The sequence below is a fragment of the Mobula hypostoma genome, chromosome 4 (assembly GCF_963921235.1).
Source record: "Mobula hypostoma chromosome 4, sMobHyp1.1, whole genome shotgun sequence".
Classification (NCBI taxonomy): Eukaryota; Metazoa; Chordata; class Chondrichthyes; order Myliobatiformes; family Myliobatidae; genus Mobula; species Mobula hypostoma.
The window spans coordinates 60857792-60875801 of record NC_086100.1 but is presented as its reverse complement, the minus strand read 5'-3'; the positions used below and the strand labels follow the sequence as shown (position 1 = coordinate 60875801).

General features: G+C 43.6%; 1 protein-coding gene across 1 annotated transcript; it reads right to left on the bottom strand.

Moving 5' to 3' along the window:
* Positions 1-15079: 15079 nt before the first annotated feature.
* LOC134344799 (ADP-ribosylation factor-like protein 14) lies at positions 15080-16545 on the bottom strand. Its single transcript, XM_063044896.1, has one exon. It carries the CDS (start codon positions 16391-16393, stop codon positions 15806-15808), a length of 588 nt encoding a protein of 195 aa, XP_062900966.1. The 5' UTR covers positions 16394-16545; the 3' UTR covers positions 15080-15805.
* Between the last annotated feature and the right edge of the window lie 1465 nt (positions 16546-18010).

Sequence of the window (18010 nt, the reverse complement as noted above, 5' to 3'; positions counted from 1 at the left end):
AACTTCTTAGACTCTTCAAAAGGTTGACAAAAAAGATTAGAATTAGGATTTAAAAGGGGTCTCTTTGCTTTGGATGTCAACAATAGGGAAACAATATAAAGGCAGATATCAGAAAGATGAAATAAAGATAGGGAGATGATTAATAATTACTTGGAATGGTGGGAACTCATCAGAGACAGCCAACATAGTTTTGACAAAGACCAATTTGATTTGAAGAGATAACAAAGTGTATCAATGAGGGCAATGTAGTGGATGTGATTTACCTAGACTTTATTAAAACATTTGGCAAGGTCCTACATGGGAGGCTAATTGATAAGGGTCTAACTGATGAGATCCAGGGCAATTTGGCAAACTTGGTTTGGTAATAGGAGAGAGGATGATAATTTTTGTAATTGGAAGTTGATGATTAGCGGTATACCATGGAGAGCGTTCTAACTGGCTGCATCACAGTCTGGTATGGGGAGGATGGGGGTGGGGAGCGGCTTACAGCACAGGATCGAAATAAGCTGCGGAGAGCTGTAAACTTAGTCAGCTCCATCATGGGCAGTAGCCTCCATAGTGTCCAGGACATACCCAAGAAGCAGTGCCTCAAAAAGGCAAAAAGGCAGTGTCCATCCAATTTCTGAATGGACATTGAACTCATGAACACGATTTTTTTATTTCTATTTTTGTATTCATTTATCTAATTTAACTAATATATATATATTTACTGTGGTTCACTGTTTTATCTCTATGCATTTCATTGTACAGCTGCTGCAAAGTTAGTAAATTTCCTGACATATGCCAGTGATATTAAACCTGATTCTGATTCCCACAAGGATCAGTTTAGGGACACTCAATGTTTGCAGTGGACATTAATACTTGGATGTGGAAGAGGCAGGCATGATCACTAAGTTTTCAAATGTCACCAAGATTTGCAGAGTTGTTGATAGCATCATTATCATAGCTTGTCACACCAGACAGCCAGCCACTCTAGTGTTACTTGGTTGATGTTGAGCAGGTCAGTGTCAGCTAAATCAGGTGAGAGTGGGCAGTTGTGCAGAATGTGTTCAATGTTCTGCACCCTTTCGTCACACTCACAGGATTCAATGGTCTTTAAACCCCACTTCACCATATTGTCTCCCGTCCTACAAATTCCCGCTCTCGCTCTGTTGAGAGTGCACCACTTTCATCTGTCAAGCAGTGCCCCGTCTGGCCACATTTCTGTGGGGTCTTGCACTGTATTGTTTGGTGGGGTTCTGGCTTCTGTTTGTTGCCAGAGGTCAATCCTGTATGTTTGGGGGGACATTCTGTGTGGTAGTTCCTCCACTGTAGCAAAGCTTTTCCTCGATTTTAGGCAGTTGGAAACTGGCACATGATGGTGTAGTGGGTGCCGTGGATCCGAGTTCTGTTTACCTTTTTCAATTTTTGTTGTAGTGTGTTTTCGGATCTCTGGGGCAGCAATGCCTGCAAGTCTGTAAATGATGCTAGTGGGTGTGGGGCGCAGTGTGCCCGTGATTATTCAGCGGGCTTCGTTAAGCAACAAGTCTATTTTCTTCGCATGGGCTGATCTGCCCCACACAGGTGCACAGTATTCTGCAGGTGCATAGCAGAGTGCTAGGGCAGTTGATCTAAGTGTGTGAGCATTAGCTCCCCATTTCGTGCCTGCTAATTTTTTCAAGAGAGAATTGCGAGAGCCAACTTTCCCTCAGAGTTTTTGGATGTGGGTGGCAAATGAGAGCGTCCTATCCAGTGTCAGGTAAATTGGAGTCGGATGGTGTTCGAGCTCCTTCCCACACCAGAAGATCTTGAGTTTCCGAGCTGCTTCTCAATTCCTCAGGTGGAATGCACACACTTGAGTTTTTGATGGATTTGGGTTCAGAGAACATTTTTCATAATACTGCTTCATTGCTTCGAGAACTGCTGTAAGTCGTACTTCAACTTCTTGGAAGGAGTTAGCTTGTGTTGCTATGCATAGGTCATCTGCATAGATAGACCTACGTGTGTTAGGAAAGGTTGGTTGGTCATTTGTGTAAACATTAAATAGTAGAGGTGGCAGGACTGATCCCTGTGGTAGTCCGTTCGTTTGTGGAAGCTACCTACTCTTAATTCCATCTTTCCTTTGATGTTGATAGCATGGAAGGTAGCCTTAGGAGGCGAAAGATATAAATATATTCAGTGAAATTGGCTGAAAATGGCAGATAGTGTTTAATACAGACAAATGTGAAGTGATGTATTTTGGAGTACTAATGAGGATAGGACATTCTGTATACCATGAATAGCTATGTCTCAGGAAATACTGTGGAATAGAGGGATCTTGGAGTACGCCATTAATGCTTGAAAGTGGAAACACATGTAGATAATGTGATAAGTAAGGGTGTGGGATACTGGCCATCATTGGCTGGAGCATCAAATGTAAAAGTAAGGAGGTTGTGCTCCAACCTTTTAAAACTTTGGTCAAGTTTCAGTTGTATCCATTTCTGGTCAGCACACCAAAGGAAAGATGTGGTATCAATGGAGGTGGAGAGGGAGATTCACCAAGATAATGTCTGGGATGAAGAGTTCAGCAATGAGAAGAAATAGGAGAACCTAGATCTGTTTCAACTGGAGCAAATAATGGAAAGAGGGATTATTATAGCAGTATATAAAATTATGAGTATAGATAGGGTAGACTATAGGAAACATTTTCCTGTCTCAGAATTAAGTAAAACCAAAGGACACATATTTAGGGTAGGTTTCAAAGTGCTATGAGGGACATCTACTTCACACAGGGAGTGGTAAGTGTCTGGTATGCACACCTTGAGAAAGTTTTTGAAGCTGGGTTGCTGACTGCATCCAAGAAGATTTTAGGTGACCACTTGAGTTGTCTAGGAGATTGCAGATCTGCATATTTCTACAGTTCACAGGTGATACCAAAGTTAGTTGTATTGTGGACAATGAAGACAAATTTCTAAGGTTACTGCATATCAGCATGGCATTCTTCCCAGAATCCTGTGGCCCCTCCTCGTCTATGCAGTTCCGGTCTCGACAGTCGAAACCTTAGAGAGGAGGGTTAGCAACCACCTCAGGAGATGGCTGGGGCTGCCAAAGAGCCTGAGCAGCATCGCACTCTATGGACACCACAACAAACTGCAACTGCCCTTCAAATCCTTGGAGGAAGAATTCAAGGTAACAAGAGCCAGAGAAGTGCTACAGTATAGGAACTCAAGTGACCCGAAGGTGGCTAGAGCAGGGATCCAAGTAAGTACTGGCAGGAAGTGGAGGGCAGAGGAAGCTGTTCAGGAGGCAGAGGCGAGGCTGCGTCACAGGAGGTTGGTAGGAGTGGTCACACGAGGCCGAGCTGGGCTAGGATCCTTTCCAACTCCCCAAATGGACACCAGAGGGAAGGAAAGGCGTCGTCTAGTTCAGGAGGAGGTGAGAGCAGTAGTGGAGGAGATGAGAGCCTGCAAGGCGGTGGGAATGAAGCAACAGGGAGCTTGGACAAGATGGGAGAATGCGGTTGAGAGGAGAGTGACCTGGGCTGATCTTTGGAAAGCCGAACCACACTGCATCCAATTTCTCATCCAGGCAGTGTACGATGTGCTTCCAAGCCCATCAAACCTGCACACATGGGGCAAGGCAGAGTCATCTGCGTGCCCATTGTGCTCCAAGCAAGGAACCCTGGAGCACATCCTCAGCGGCTGTGCAAGGGCACTTGGTGAGGGACGGTACAGGTGGAGGCATGATCAGGTCCTGAAGACCATCGCTGAAGCCGTCAGCGCAGGAGTTGAGTGGGCGAAGCGGTCCCGACCCTCCAAGCAGACCATCGCCTTTGTCAGAGCTGGGGAGCAGCCAATACCTGCCAAAAGAACATCTGCAGGCATTCTGACCTCTGCAAGGGACTGGCAGCTGTTGGTGGACCTCGAAGGGCAGCTGAAGTTCCCCAACCATATCGCAGCCACCACCCTGTGACCAGTCATTGTCCTAGTGTCTGAGTCGACTAAGCAAGTGGTGCTGCTGGAGCTGACAGTCCCATGGGAAGATAGCTTGGAAGAGGCCTTTGAAAGGAAGCTCTCCAAGTACGCAGGACTGGTCAGCAACTGTCAGCAGGCTGGATGGAGAGCGAGGTGTCACCCAGTGGAGGTTGGTTGTAGGGGATTCATAGCCCGTTCTTTAGTTAGAGCCTTCAGCATTTTGGGCATCGAGGGAGAGAGGAAGGGGAGAGCCATCCGCAGTACCACTGATTCAGCAGAGAGGGCCTCAAGATGGCTGTGGCTCAAAAGAGGGGAGCCATGGAGTCATAAGTAGCTAGCCATCTGGACCCAAGCTGGGGTCTGATCAGCCCCGGCTGGGTCACCTGGAGGCGGTTGTATGATGTTGAAAGACCCGAAACACCCGATGATCCCAGGAACATCACTGAAGATGTGTCCAGAAGCATCAATAGATGTATGTACACAGCAGGCTAGAGATAAAACTGAGGAAATGAGTAAGGGAATGGCAGATGGAATTTAAAAAAGACAGGTGTGAAGTGATGCATTTTGGAAAGCTAAACCAATCTAAGATATATAAAGTAAATATGATGGTCCTAGGGAGTAACGTTGAACAGTAAGAATTTGGAATACAAGTTCACAGTTCCCTGAAAAGTGCCTACTATGGGCCTGTGATGCTGCTGCAAGCACGTTTTTCACTGCATCTCTGCATATATGCACTTGTGCATATGACAATAAACTTGACCTTGACATTGAAAGTGGGGACACAAGTGGACAGTTTGGTGAAGGAGGTGTATGGTATGCTTGGCTTCATTAATGGAAGCTTTGGGAATAGGAGTAGGGAAGTAATGTTAGAGTTGTACAAATTGTTGGTTACATAGAAACTATAGAAATGATAGAAAAACTACAGCACAGAAGCAGGCCTTTTGGCACTTCTTGGCTGTGCCGAACCATTTTCTGCCTAGTCCCACTGACCTGCACACGGACCATATCCCTCCATACACCTCCCATCCATGTATCTGTCCAATTTATTCTTAAATGTTAAAAAAGAACCCGCATTTACCACCTCGTCTGGCAGCTCATTCCACACTCCCACCACTCTCTATGTGAAGAAGCCCCCCACAATGTTCCCTTTAAACTTTTCCCCCCTCACTCTTAACCCATGTCCTCTGGTTTTTTTCTCCTCTTGCCGCAGTGGAAAAAGCCTGCTTGCATTCACTCTATCTATACCCATCATAATTTTATATACCTCTATCAAATCTCCTCTCATTCTTCTACGCTCCAGGGAATAAAGTCCTAACCTATTCAACCTTTCTCTGTAACTGAGTTTCTCAAGTCCCGGCAACATCCTTGTAAACCTTCTCTGCACTCTTTCAACCTTATTAATATCCTTCCTGTAATTTGGTGACCAAAACTAAACACAATACTCCAGATTCGGCCTCACCAATGCCTTATACAACCTCATCATAACGTTCCAGCTCTTATACTCAATACTTTGATTAATAAAGTCCAATGTACCAAAAACTCTCTTTACGACCCTACCTACCTGTGATGCCACTTTTAGGGAATTTTGTATCTGTATTCCCAGATCCCTCTGTTCTACTGCACTCCTCAGTGCCTTACCATTAACCCTGTATGTTCTACCTTGGTTTGTCCTTCCAAAGTGCAATACCTCACACTTGTCAGTATTAAACTCCATCTGCCATTTTTCAGCCCATTTTTCCAGCTGGTCCAAGTCCCTCTGCAAGCTTTGAAAACCTTCCTCACTGTCCACTACACCTCCAATCTTTGTATCATCATTTGCTGATCCAATTTACCACATTATCATCCAGATCATTGATATAGATGACAAATAACAATGGACCCAGCACTGATCCCTGTGGCACACCACAAATCACAGGCTTCCACTCTGAGAAGCAATTCTCTACTGTCACTCTTTGGCTTCTTCCACTGAGCTAATATCTAATCCAATTTACCACCTCTCCATGTATACCTAGCGACTGAATTTCCCTAACCCACCTCCCATGCGGGACCTTGTCAAAGGCGTTACTGAAGTCCATGTAGGTAACATCCACTGCCTTCCCTTCATCCACTTTCCTGGTAACCTCCTCGAAAAACTCCAATAGATTGGTCAAACATGACCTACCACGCACGAAGCCATATTCTCTCTAACAAGTCCCTGTCTATCCAAATGCTTGTAGATTCTGTCTCTTAGTACTCCCTCCAATAACTTACCCACTACCAACATCAAATTTACCGGCCTATAATTTCCCGGATTACTTTTCGATCCTTTTTTAAACAACGGAACAACATGAGCCCTTCTCCAATCCTCTGGCACCACACCCGTAGACACCGACATTTTAAATATATCTGCCAGGGCCCCTGCAATTTCAACACTAGTCTTCTTCAAGGTCCAAGAGAATACCCTGTCAGGTCCTGGGGATTTATCCACTTTAATTTGCCTCAAGATAGCAAGCACCTCCTCCTTTTCAATCTGTACAGTTTCCATGATCTCACTACTTGTTTCCCTTAATTCCATAGACTTCATGCCAGTTTCCTTACTAAATACAGACGCAAAAAACCCATTTAAGATCTCCCCCATTTCTTTTGGTTCCGCACATAGTCGATCTTCAAGAGGACTAATTTTATCCCTTACAATGCTTTTAATATACCTGTAAAAGCTCTTTGGATTACCCTTCACTTTGACTGCCAAGGCAACCTCATGTCTTCTTTTAGCCCTCCTGATTTCCTTCTTAAGTATTTTCTTGCACTTTTTATACTCCTCAAGCACCTTATTTACTCCCTGTTTCCTATACATGTCATACAACTCTCTCTTCTTCTTTATCAGAGTTGCAATATCCCTTGAGAACCAAGGTTCCTTATTCCTATTCACTTTGCCTTTAATCCTGACAGGAACATACAAACTCTGCACTCTCAAAATTTCTCCTTTGAAGGCTTCCCACCTACCGATCACATCCTTGCCAGAGAACAACCTGTCCCAATCCACGCTTTTTAGATCCTTTCTCATTTCTTCAAATTTGGCCTTCTTCCAGTTAAGAACCTCAACCCTAGGACCAGATCTATCCTTGTCTATGATCAAGTTGAAACTAATGGTGTTATGATCACTGGAACCAAAGTGCTCCCCTACGCACACTTCCGTCACTTGTCCTAACTCGTTTCCTAACAATAGATCCAATATTGCATCCCCTCTAGTTGGTACCTCTATATATTGATTTAGAAAACTTTCCTGAACACATTTTACAAACTCTAAACCATCTAGACCCCTAACAGTATGGGAGTCCCAATCAATATGTGGAAAATTAAAATCCCCTACCACCACAACTTTGTTTCCTGCAGTTGCCTGCTATCTCTCTGCAGGTTTGCTCCTCCAATTCTTGCTGACTATTGGGTGGTCTATAATACAACCCCACTAATGTGACCATACCTTTCCTGTTTCTCAGCTCCACCCATAAGGACTCAGTAGACACGCCCTCTAATCTGTCCTGCCTGAGCACTGCTGTAACATTTTCCCTGACAAGCAATGCTACCGCCCCCCCCCCGCCCCACCACCACCACCTTTCATTCCTCTGCCTCTATCACATCCGAAACATCGGAACCCTGGAATATTAAGCTGCCAGTCCTGCCCCTCCTGTAACCAAGTTTCACTAATTGCTATAGCGTCATAATTCCACGTGTCAATCCACGCCCTCAACTCATCCGCCTTCCCCGCAATACTCCTAGCATTGAAATATATACACCTCAGAAGATTTTTACCACCACTCACAACCTTTCTATTGGCGGCTTTGCTTGAACTTTTAACATCATTTATTTTCACCCCAGCCACACTGTCAGCTCTGGCACTCTGGTTCCCATCCGCCTGAAAATCTAGTTTAAAGCCTCCCCAATAGCACTAACAAACCTCCCTGAAAGGATATTCGTCCCCTTGTAGTTCAAGTGTAACCCTTCTCTCTTGTACAGGTCCCACCTGCCCCAGAAGAGGTCCCAATGATCCTGAAATCTGAAACCCTGCCCCCTACACCAGTTCCTCAGCCACTTGTTCATCCTCCAGAGCATCCTCTTCCTACCCTCACTGGCATGTAGCACAGGTAGCAATCCTGAGATTACCACCCTCGAGGTCCTGCTTTCAACTTCCTACCAAGCTCTCTATACTCACTCTCCAGGACCTCCTCACTCTTCCTTGCTATGTCATTGGTACCGATGTGCACCACGACATCTGGCTGATCACCCTCCCACTTCAGAATGTCATGCAATCGATCAGAGACATCCTTGACCCTGGCACCCGGGAGGCAACAAACCATCCTGGATTCTCTGTCACGACCACAGAACCTCCTATCTGCACCTCTACCTATCGAGTCCCCTATCACTACCACTCTCCTCTTTTTCCACCCTCCCTTCTGCACTGCAGAGCCAGACTCAGTGCCAGAGATCCGGCTACTGCAGCTAGTCCCAGGTAAGTCATCCCCCGCAACAGTATCCAATGCGGTATAGTTGTTGTTGAGGGGAATGACGACAGGGGAACCCTACTCTGCCTGCCCTTTCCTCTTCCCTTGCCTGAGAGTGACCCAATTTCCTGTCCTCTGCTCCTTTGGCATAACTACATCCCTGTAGCTACTATCTATAATCTCCTCATTCTCCCAAATGATCCGGAGGTCATCCAGCTCCTGCTCCAGTTCCCTAACGCGGTTTGTTAGGAGCTGCAGCTGGATGCACTTCTTGCAGGTGTCGTTGTCAGGGGCACCGGAGGGCTCCCTGACTTCCCACATCCTGCAAGAGGAGCATTCCAACATCCTGCCTGGCATTCTCTCTGCTCTAAACAATCTGGACAAAAAACGCTGCACTTAGAGTATTGTGTGCATTTCCGCTCACTATACTATTGCAAGAATGCGATTAAACTAAAAAAGACTGCAGAAAAGAATCTCAGGAATGTCGCCTGGACGGAGGGCTTGAATTATGAAGAGAGTTTGGATAGACTGGGATTATTTTCCCAGGAGTGTAACCACATAACCATATAACAATTACAGCATGGAAACAGGCCATCTCGGCCCTTCTAGTCCGTGCCGAACTCTTACTCTCATCTAGTCCCACCGACCTGCACTCAGTCCAGAACCCTCCATTCCTTTCCTGTCCATATGGCTATCCAATTTAACTTTAAACGACAACATCGAACCTGCCTCAACCACTTCTGCTGGAAGCTCGTTCTACACAGCTACCACTCTCTGAATAAAGAAGTTCCCCCTCATGTTACCCCTAAACTTTTGCCCTTTAACTCTCAACTCATGTCCTCTTGTTTGAATCGCCCCCACTCTCAATGGAAAAAGCCTATCCACGTCAACTCTATCTATCCCCCTCATAATTTTAGATACCTCTATCAAATCCCTCCTCAACCTTCTACACTCCAAAGAATAAAGACCTAACTTGTTCAATCTTTCTCTGTAACTTAGGAGATGAAACCCAGGTAACATTCTAGTAAATCTTCTCTGTACTCTCTCTATTTTGTTGACATCTTTCCTATAATTCGGTGACCAGAACTGTACACAATACTCCAAATTTGACCTTACCAATGCCTTGTACAATTTCAACGTTACATCCCAACTCCTATACTCAATGCTCTGATTTATAAAGGCCAGCATACCAAAAGCTTTCTTCACCACCCTATCCACATGAGATTCCACCTTCAGGGAACTATGCACCACTATTCCTAGATCCCTCTGTTCTACTGCATTCTTCAATGCCCTAACATTTACCATGTATGTCCTATTTTGATTAGTCCTACCAAAATGTAGCACCTCACATTTATCAGCATTAAACTCCATCCGCCATCATTCAGCCCACTCTTCTAACTGGCCTAAATCTCTCTGCAAGCTTTGAAAACCTACTTCATTATCCACAACTCCACCTATCATCTGCACACTTACTAATCCAATTTACCACCCATCATCCAGATCATTAATATATATGAAAAACAACATTGGACCCAGTACAGATCCCTGAGGCACACCACTAGTCACCGGCCTCCAATCTGACAAACAGTTATCCACCACCACTCTCTGGCGTCTCCCATCCAGCCACTGCTGAATCCATTTTACTACTTCAATATTAATACCTAACGATTGAACCTTCCTAACTAACCTTCCGTGTGGAACCTTGTCAAAGGCCTGACTGAAGTCCATATAAACAACATCCACTGCTTTACCCTTGTCAAGTTTCTTAGTAACCTCTTCAAAAAATATAGTAAGATTTGTCAAACATGACTTTCCACGCACAAATCCATGTTGACTGTTCCAAATCAGACTCTGTCTATCCAGTTAATTATATATACCATCTCTAAGAATACTTTCCATCAATTTACCCACCACTGAAGTCAAACTCACAGACCAATAATTGCTAGGTTTACTCTTAGAACACTTTTTAAACAATGGAACAACATGAGCGATACGCCAATCCTCCGGCACCATCCCCGTTTCTAATGACATTTGAAATATTTCTGTCAGAGCCTCTGCTATTTCCACACTAACTTCCCTCAAGGTCCTAGGGAATAGCCTGTCAGGACCTGGAGACTTATCCACTTTTATATTCCTTAAAAGCGCTGGTACTTCCTCTTCTTTAATCATCATAGTTTCCATAACTACCCTACTCGTTTCCCTCACCTTACACAATTCAATATTCTTCTCTTTAGTGAATACTGAAGAAAAGAAATTGTTCAAAATTTCCCCCATCTCTTTGGCTCTGCACATAGCCATCCACTCTGATTCTCTAAGGGATCAATTTTATCCCTCACTATCCTTTTGCTATTAATATACCTGTAGAAACCCTCTGGATTTATTTTCACCTTACTTGCCAAAGCAACCTCATATCTTCTTTTAGCTTTTCTAATTTCTTTCTTAAGCTTCTTTTTACATTCTTTATATTCCTCGAGCACCTTATTTACTCCAGGCTGCCTATATTTATTGTGGATCTCTCTCTTTTTCTGAACCAAGTTTCCAATATCCCTTGAAAACCATGGCTCTCTCAAACTCTTAACCTTTCCTTTCAACCTAACAGGAACATAAATATTCTGCACTCAAAATTTCACCTCCATTTTTCTATTACATCCTTCCCATAAAACAAATTGTCCCAATCCACTCCTTCTAAATCCTTTCGCATTTCCTCAAAGTTAGCCTTTTTCCAATCAAAAATTTCGACCCTGGGTCCAGTCTTATCCTTCTCCATAATTATATTGAAACTAATGGCATTGTGCTCCCCAACACATACCTCTGTCACCTTCCCTAACTCATTCCTCTATCTCATTCCCTAACAGGAGATCCAACACTGCCCCTTCTCTAGTTGGTACCTCTATGTATTGCTGCAAAAAACTATCTTGCACACATTTTACAAACTCCAAACCATCCAGCCCTTTTACAGAATGGGTTTCCCAGTCTATGTGTGGAAAATTAAAATCTCCCACAATTACAACCTTGTGCTTACTGCAAATATCTGCTATCTCCTTACAAACTTGCTCCTCCAATTCTCGCTCCCCATTAGGTGGTCTATAATACACCCCTATTAGCATTACTGCACCTTTCCCATTCCTTAATTCTACCCAAATAGCCTCCCGAGATGAGTCCTCTAATCTATCCTGCCAAAGCACCGCTGTAATATTTTCTCTGGCAAGCAATGCAACACCTCCCCCTCTTGCCCCTCTGATTCTATCACACCAGAAGCAACGAAATCCAGGAATATTTAGTTGCCAATCACACCCCTTCTTTCACTAATAGCTACAACATCATATTTCCAGGTATTAATCCATGCTCTAGTATGTGTAGGAGGCTGAGGGGTGATTTTACAGAAGTTTATAAAATCATGAGGAGCATAGATAGAGTAGATAGTCATACCCTTCTTCACAGGGCTGGGGTGTCTAAAACTAGAGGACATCAGATTAAGCTGAGAGGGGAAAAATTTAATAGGGAATCTGAGGAACATTTTTTCACACGAAGAATAGTGGATATATGGAATGAGGTCTCAGAGGATATAGTAGAGGCAAGTACAGTTACAAACACTTAAAAGACCTTTGGAGAGGTATAAGGATAGGACAGTCAAATGGGATTAGTATAGACAGACATCTCATTCAGCATGGACGTATTGGTCTCGGCCTGAAATGTCAACTGTACCTCTTCCTAGAGATGCTGCCTGGCCTGCTGCGTTCACCAGCAACTTTGATGTGTGTTGCTTGGTCTGAAAGGTCTATTTTCATGAATCTATGTATCTAGCCATAGAAGGTTATGGACCAAGTGCTAGGCGATGGGATTAAAATGTGAGGATGTCTATTGGTTGACATTGGAAAATTGGGCAGAATAGCCTGTATCCATGCTGTATATTCTATAATTCTTTAAAAGTTAAGGGTCACTAAATATGTATAATCTGCTTAATGGTGTTTAACAGATAAAATCCAAACACCAAATCTTGCAGAGAATGAATAAGCTTGCAGGTTCGAAGGTTAGGTTCGGGCATTTACTTTGACAATTGATGGAAATTCTTTTCATATGAGAAAACAGACCAAGAATTTACCCAAGACTCCTCCCTTGGTCAAAATATACCATGTACAGGCACCCTTGCACTATGGGGTGGTTGCATTCCAAGAAAACCACAATTCGATGTAAAGCATGGCCACATCATCTTTCTTTTCCACATAACCTCTAAGAGAGAATTTTATTCTGTATCTCAAAATTTTGGATAGTGATTTGTGAAATCTGTATTTACCCAAATGGATACAAGGAGTGGTGGGGAGTCACAGATGAAGTGGGAGGTTGCATATACCAGGACTTTGGCGTGGGTGGAGGACTAATATTTGGAAGGAATGGGTATGAGTAGTCAGACATAAATTACATAGGTAATATGTCTGGCAAGGTTTTGTTTTTGAAGTTCAGGCATTCATTTAAAATATCTTGATGTGAAACCTTTTAAGCAACTTTTCTTCCAAAGAATGGCTAACAAAACATTAATGAGTTCTTTGGACTTGTGCAGTGCACCAGAGAGAGTGGGAGCTGAGATTTTTAAAGCACCTGAAATGGTTAATTATTGTTTAAGGACAGGCATTAATTGTTTAGAGTTCCTTGTGTGGCTTGCTCTTTGCAATGCAGACTCCTCGTGCCTTCTGTTTAAGCTCGTTAAGTTTATTTTGATAGGCTTGGGGATTCTATGCTACTTGTATGATTTAAACAGATGCTTAATTGTAGGGTCCTAGTTTTGAAAATGTGTGGTGTTGCTTGGTCAAGCCACTGATGTTCTTTTGGAATTATTAGGAATAAACTCTCATCCCCATCTCTACAAGTCTCTTTCCTCTGCACTTGGGTTCAGTTCTTGTTAAACTCCAGTATCTACAATTGCATTTGTTTTCCTGAGTCTAACAAATATTGGCATTCAGAGAGGTCTGGGAGTTCCTTGCATAAGGAACCAAGTTGACATGTAGGTACAGCAAATAATTAGGAAGGAAAGGGAAAGTTGTATTTGTTGTACTAAGTACAAGAGTGAAAATCTCTGGTGCATTTGCACAGGTCCTTGGTGAGACCACCCTGAAGCACTGCAACACACACAAAATGCTGGAGGGACCAACAGGCCAGGCAGCATCTATGGAAAAGAGTATAGTTGACATTTAGGGCAGAGACCCTTCATTAGGACTGGAGTCAAGAAGATAAGGAGTCAGAGGAAGAAAGTGACGGGGTGGGGAGGAAGAAATGCACGTGATGGTTGTGAGGAGGGGTGAAGTAAAAAGTGGGAATTTGATTGGTGAAAGAGATACAGGGCCGGAGAAGGGGAATCGGATAGGAGAGGACAGAGAGCCATGGAAGAAAAGGGGGAGGAGCACCACGGGGAGGTGATGGGCAGGTAAGGAGATAAAGTGGAGAGAGGGAAATGTGAATGGGGTATGGTGAGGGGGTGGGGCATTACCTTAATTTGAGAAGTTGCTGTTCATGCTATCAGGTTGGAGGCTACCCAGACGAAATATAAGGTGTTGCTCCTCCAATCTGAGTCTGGCATAATCGCGACAGTAGAGGAGACAATAGCCTGACATGTCGAAATGAGAATGCGAAATGGGATTTAAAAGGGTGGCCTCTTGGATATCCCACTTTTTCTGGCGGAAGGAGCGTAACTACTCGGCGAAACGGTCTCCTAATCTACGTCGGGTCTCACCGATATACAGGAGGCCATACTGGGAGCATCGGATACAATAAATGGCCCCAACAGATTCACAGGTGAAGTGTCACCTCACATGGAAGGACTTTTTGAGGCTGTGAATGGTAGTGAGAGAGAAGGTGTAGGGGCAGGTGTAGCACTTGTTCCGTTTGCAAGGATAAGTGCCAGGAGGGAGATTAGTGGGAAGGGACGCATGGACGAGGGTATCACGTAGAGAGTGATCCCTGCACAACACATAGTACGTTAAGGATTGATTCATGAGATGAACTCTGACAGAAGATCAAATAGAATGAACCCATTCTCTCAGCAGCTTAGATGAATAAGAAGCGGTTTCAATGAAACATGCAAGAATCTGAGGGATCAGTATGGATCATTAACAAGAGAAAACCTACAGATGATGGAAATTCAAGCCACTCACACAAAATACTGGAGGAACTCAGCAGGTCAGGTAGCATCTATGGAAAAGAGTACAGTCGACATTTCGGGCCCAGACCCTTCAAGACTTTTACCCTGATATTTACTCTGCAGAGATCCAGAAACAATCTAGAATGACCATGATCGGTGAGGAGGTTACCAATTTACAGTATATGCATACCTGTTAGTTCTATAGACTATTTACTGACAAAACTTTCCTTAACAAGACAAAGTGTGGCAAAGTAATAAAATGCTACTTTAACAGTATGTTGTAACCTAGGTATTAAAATGAATGTTGTTAATTCCTTTGTCAAAATATAAAAGAGTAAACATAACATATTACAATGCTCAATGGGATTGTAACTATTACTTTTTTTGCATTGTTGTAAATAAGTTTTAGTTTATTTGCCACCAAGAACAAATATTGATTACAGTACATAAATTGGTTCGAAGCAAGTCACTGGAACACAATTGAATGTGCCATTTCCAATTTGACGTGGCAGAGTGCCTGAATTTCGTTGGGAACATTTACTGTATTTAGGCATTAAATAAATGCATGTTATAATAGGCATGTGTGTGTTAGCTTCTAGGGGGTTGTTCGAATAATTAATAATATTTAATGTCTCATTGAGAGCGGGCCAACTTGTGGACATGTCGGCCTTCAGCTGCCGATGTTAAAGATTATACAGTAACTTTCCAGGGTATATTTCCAGTTTCAGAGTGAATGAGCTTTTAGATGGTTAAACCAACTCCTAACAATGCGTTTTAAGGATCAGAAGTTACAAATTGGCCGCTCTGAACATACACACCTGCGCTTATCACATCAACGCATCTATATCGCGGCTTTAAAGCAGTAAACAATCCTCACAAAACTCAACAATCAGCCACGTTAGGATATTCGATAAGCAGGTTCTATGCAGAGCGTTAAAAAGGGCGGGAATTGGAAGGCGTCTATAATCTAGAGCTGATTTCGGGGCGAGGGGCGTTGAGCTGCAGGTACAGTCAGTGATTCCGATACATATTACAGCACCTTCATATAGTATGGTATCTTCCAAAACAAGATTATGACACTATTTCTATATTAATTCGGATCAAAATAACAAAAGTGATACAGGCAAAACTGTGACAAACGGATTTAAAATTCGACCGACAGTGTCAATACATCAGTATCAATTCATCAAACAGTCTGCGTTCCTTCATGCCAACGTATACCGGCGAGGAGGATAAATTCCGCACAATTGGTATACTTCCGTTCATCTGTCTTCTTGAGTATTAATGTGTGATCCTTCGTCTTTAGAGGGTATTTTCTTTTTGACGAGCGATAGTAAAATATCAAAGGCCTTGCTTGATCCTTCGCCTGTCTTTGCACAGCAGGGCTGGACGTACCAGTCACGGTCTGAGCAGCATCTCTTTAGGTGAAAGCGCCTGGTGATTTCCTCCGCAGAGAAAGCACCTTTAACATCCTGCTTGTTTGCTATTATCATCACCGGGATCCCTTTCAGACACTTGTGTTTCAGCGCCCGTTCAAATTCTATCCGGGAGGTCTCCATGCGCTGTGTGTCGGCACAGTCCACCACAAACACAAGGGCATCGGTGTCTTGAAAATAAAACGGCCAGAGCTGCCGCATCTTGGACTGACCGCCAACATCCCAAACTGTCAGGGCAATGCTCTTATCACGCGGCAGCATTTCCACGTTGAATCCTACGGTGGAGGCAGTGATAAATTCAGTATTACTGAATTTTAGTTTGTACAATAAGGTGGATTTCCCTGCTCCGTCCAGACCCAGCATTAAGATGCGAACGTGTTTCATTTTCAGTTCTCTGGAAGTCGACAAACCCATTTGGACTCAGAAATGTGCCTTTATGCTGTATTGTTCGGCAAGTTACCTCCGGAGCCTCGGAGCGAAAATGATCAAACCAGTTTCCGCAGCTCGGCTTAGAGACAGGCTCATAAAAAAGCAAACACTTGCGGCTATTCATACACTGCCTCCCATTCAAATACTGTAAAAAGATTACACAATGTTTGGTTTGGGCGCTGATATTGATACAGTAAGCAGAAGGCTGCTTGGAGCAACTATGTGGAATTTGGGGAAAGTCCACGTAGGTGACTCAGAGGCCACATGTCACAATTGCTTACAGGCTTGGTAACTTGCTTGGAAAAAGCATCTTCCAGCAAAAATATAAGAAAATAGGAGAGGGAACCAGGCCACTTGGCTCCTCAAGCTGATTCATCATTCAATATTATCATGGCTGAACTACCTCAGGACTGAACTCCTCTTTCATGCCAGTTTCCAATTGCTTTAATTTCCCTAATTTATAAAAAAAAATGCATACTTTATCTTTAAATGTCCCTAATGACCTAACCTCGTAACCTTCTGGGGAAAAAGATCCCAAAGATGCAAAACCCTCTGTGAGAAATCTATGCAACTCAGTTTAAAATGATTACTTCCTGATTTTGTAAGTACATTACTGCATTTGAGATTCTGTCACCAGTGGAACTACCTCAACACCTACCCTGTCAATCCCTCATTTAATGGTTCTGTAAGTCACATTTCACCCTTCTAAACTCCAAAGTATTTAGAATTAATTTCTTCAGTTGCTCATGTACTGACAGTATTCTCACTCCAGGGAATTCTGTATGGATCTCATTTGGATTTCCTCCAGTGCTCACATGTCCTTTCTTGAATGAGAGAACCAAAACGGTGCACGGTATCCAAAACAAGCTGCACTTCCCACTCAATTTTCTTAAACTATGAAATTCTATTATCTGTAGTTTCACAGTTTAAGAAAAAATGGAATGAAAAGATACTCTCAGCACAAGCAAACTTTCGAAGTGAAAAGCCAACTGGTGGAGGAACTCAGCAGATCAGGCAACGTCAGTGCAGGCAAAAGGATGGTCAACACTTTGGACTAGGACCCTGCAACAGGACTGGGTGTAGAGGGGAGATAGTTGGTAGAAAGAGGTGAGGCAGGGGCTGGTAGAACCAGCTGAGGAGGGGAATGATGGATAGGTGGAGGAGGGGAAGAGGTGGAGTTGGGGGATAGCTAGAAGCAGATCAGGAGAGAGAGAAAAATGGGGTTAAGCCTTCCGCCAAAGGGCTGGAGAACATAGAAACAGAGGCTGGAAGGTGATACGTGGTGATACAAAAACTGCACATACTGGAATCTGATAAGTAAGGAAGGAGATAGGTGGAACCAGAGAAGGAAGGGATGACAGGTGGATAAAACCAGTTAGAGGAGAGGCAACGAGAACAAATGGTAAAGTGCATGGGTAACAGGCAGATGGAATGAGATGGGGAAGGAGAGAGAAACTGGGTAATATCTGGATGGGAAGTGAGAGAACCTGAGTGGATCAAGAGGACAGAGAAAAGGGCACAGATCGTGTGGGTTACTCAAACTTGGAAAGTTCACAGTTCAAAGAAGGGATGGTGAATGAGAGTGCACATTAGGATAAGGGC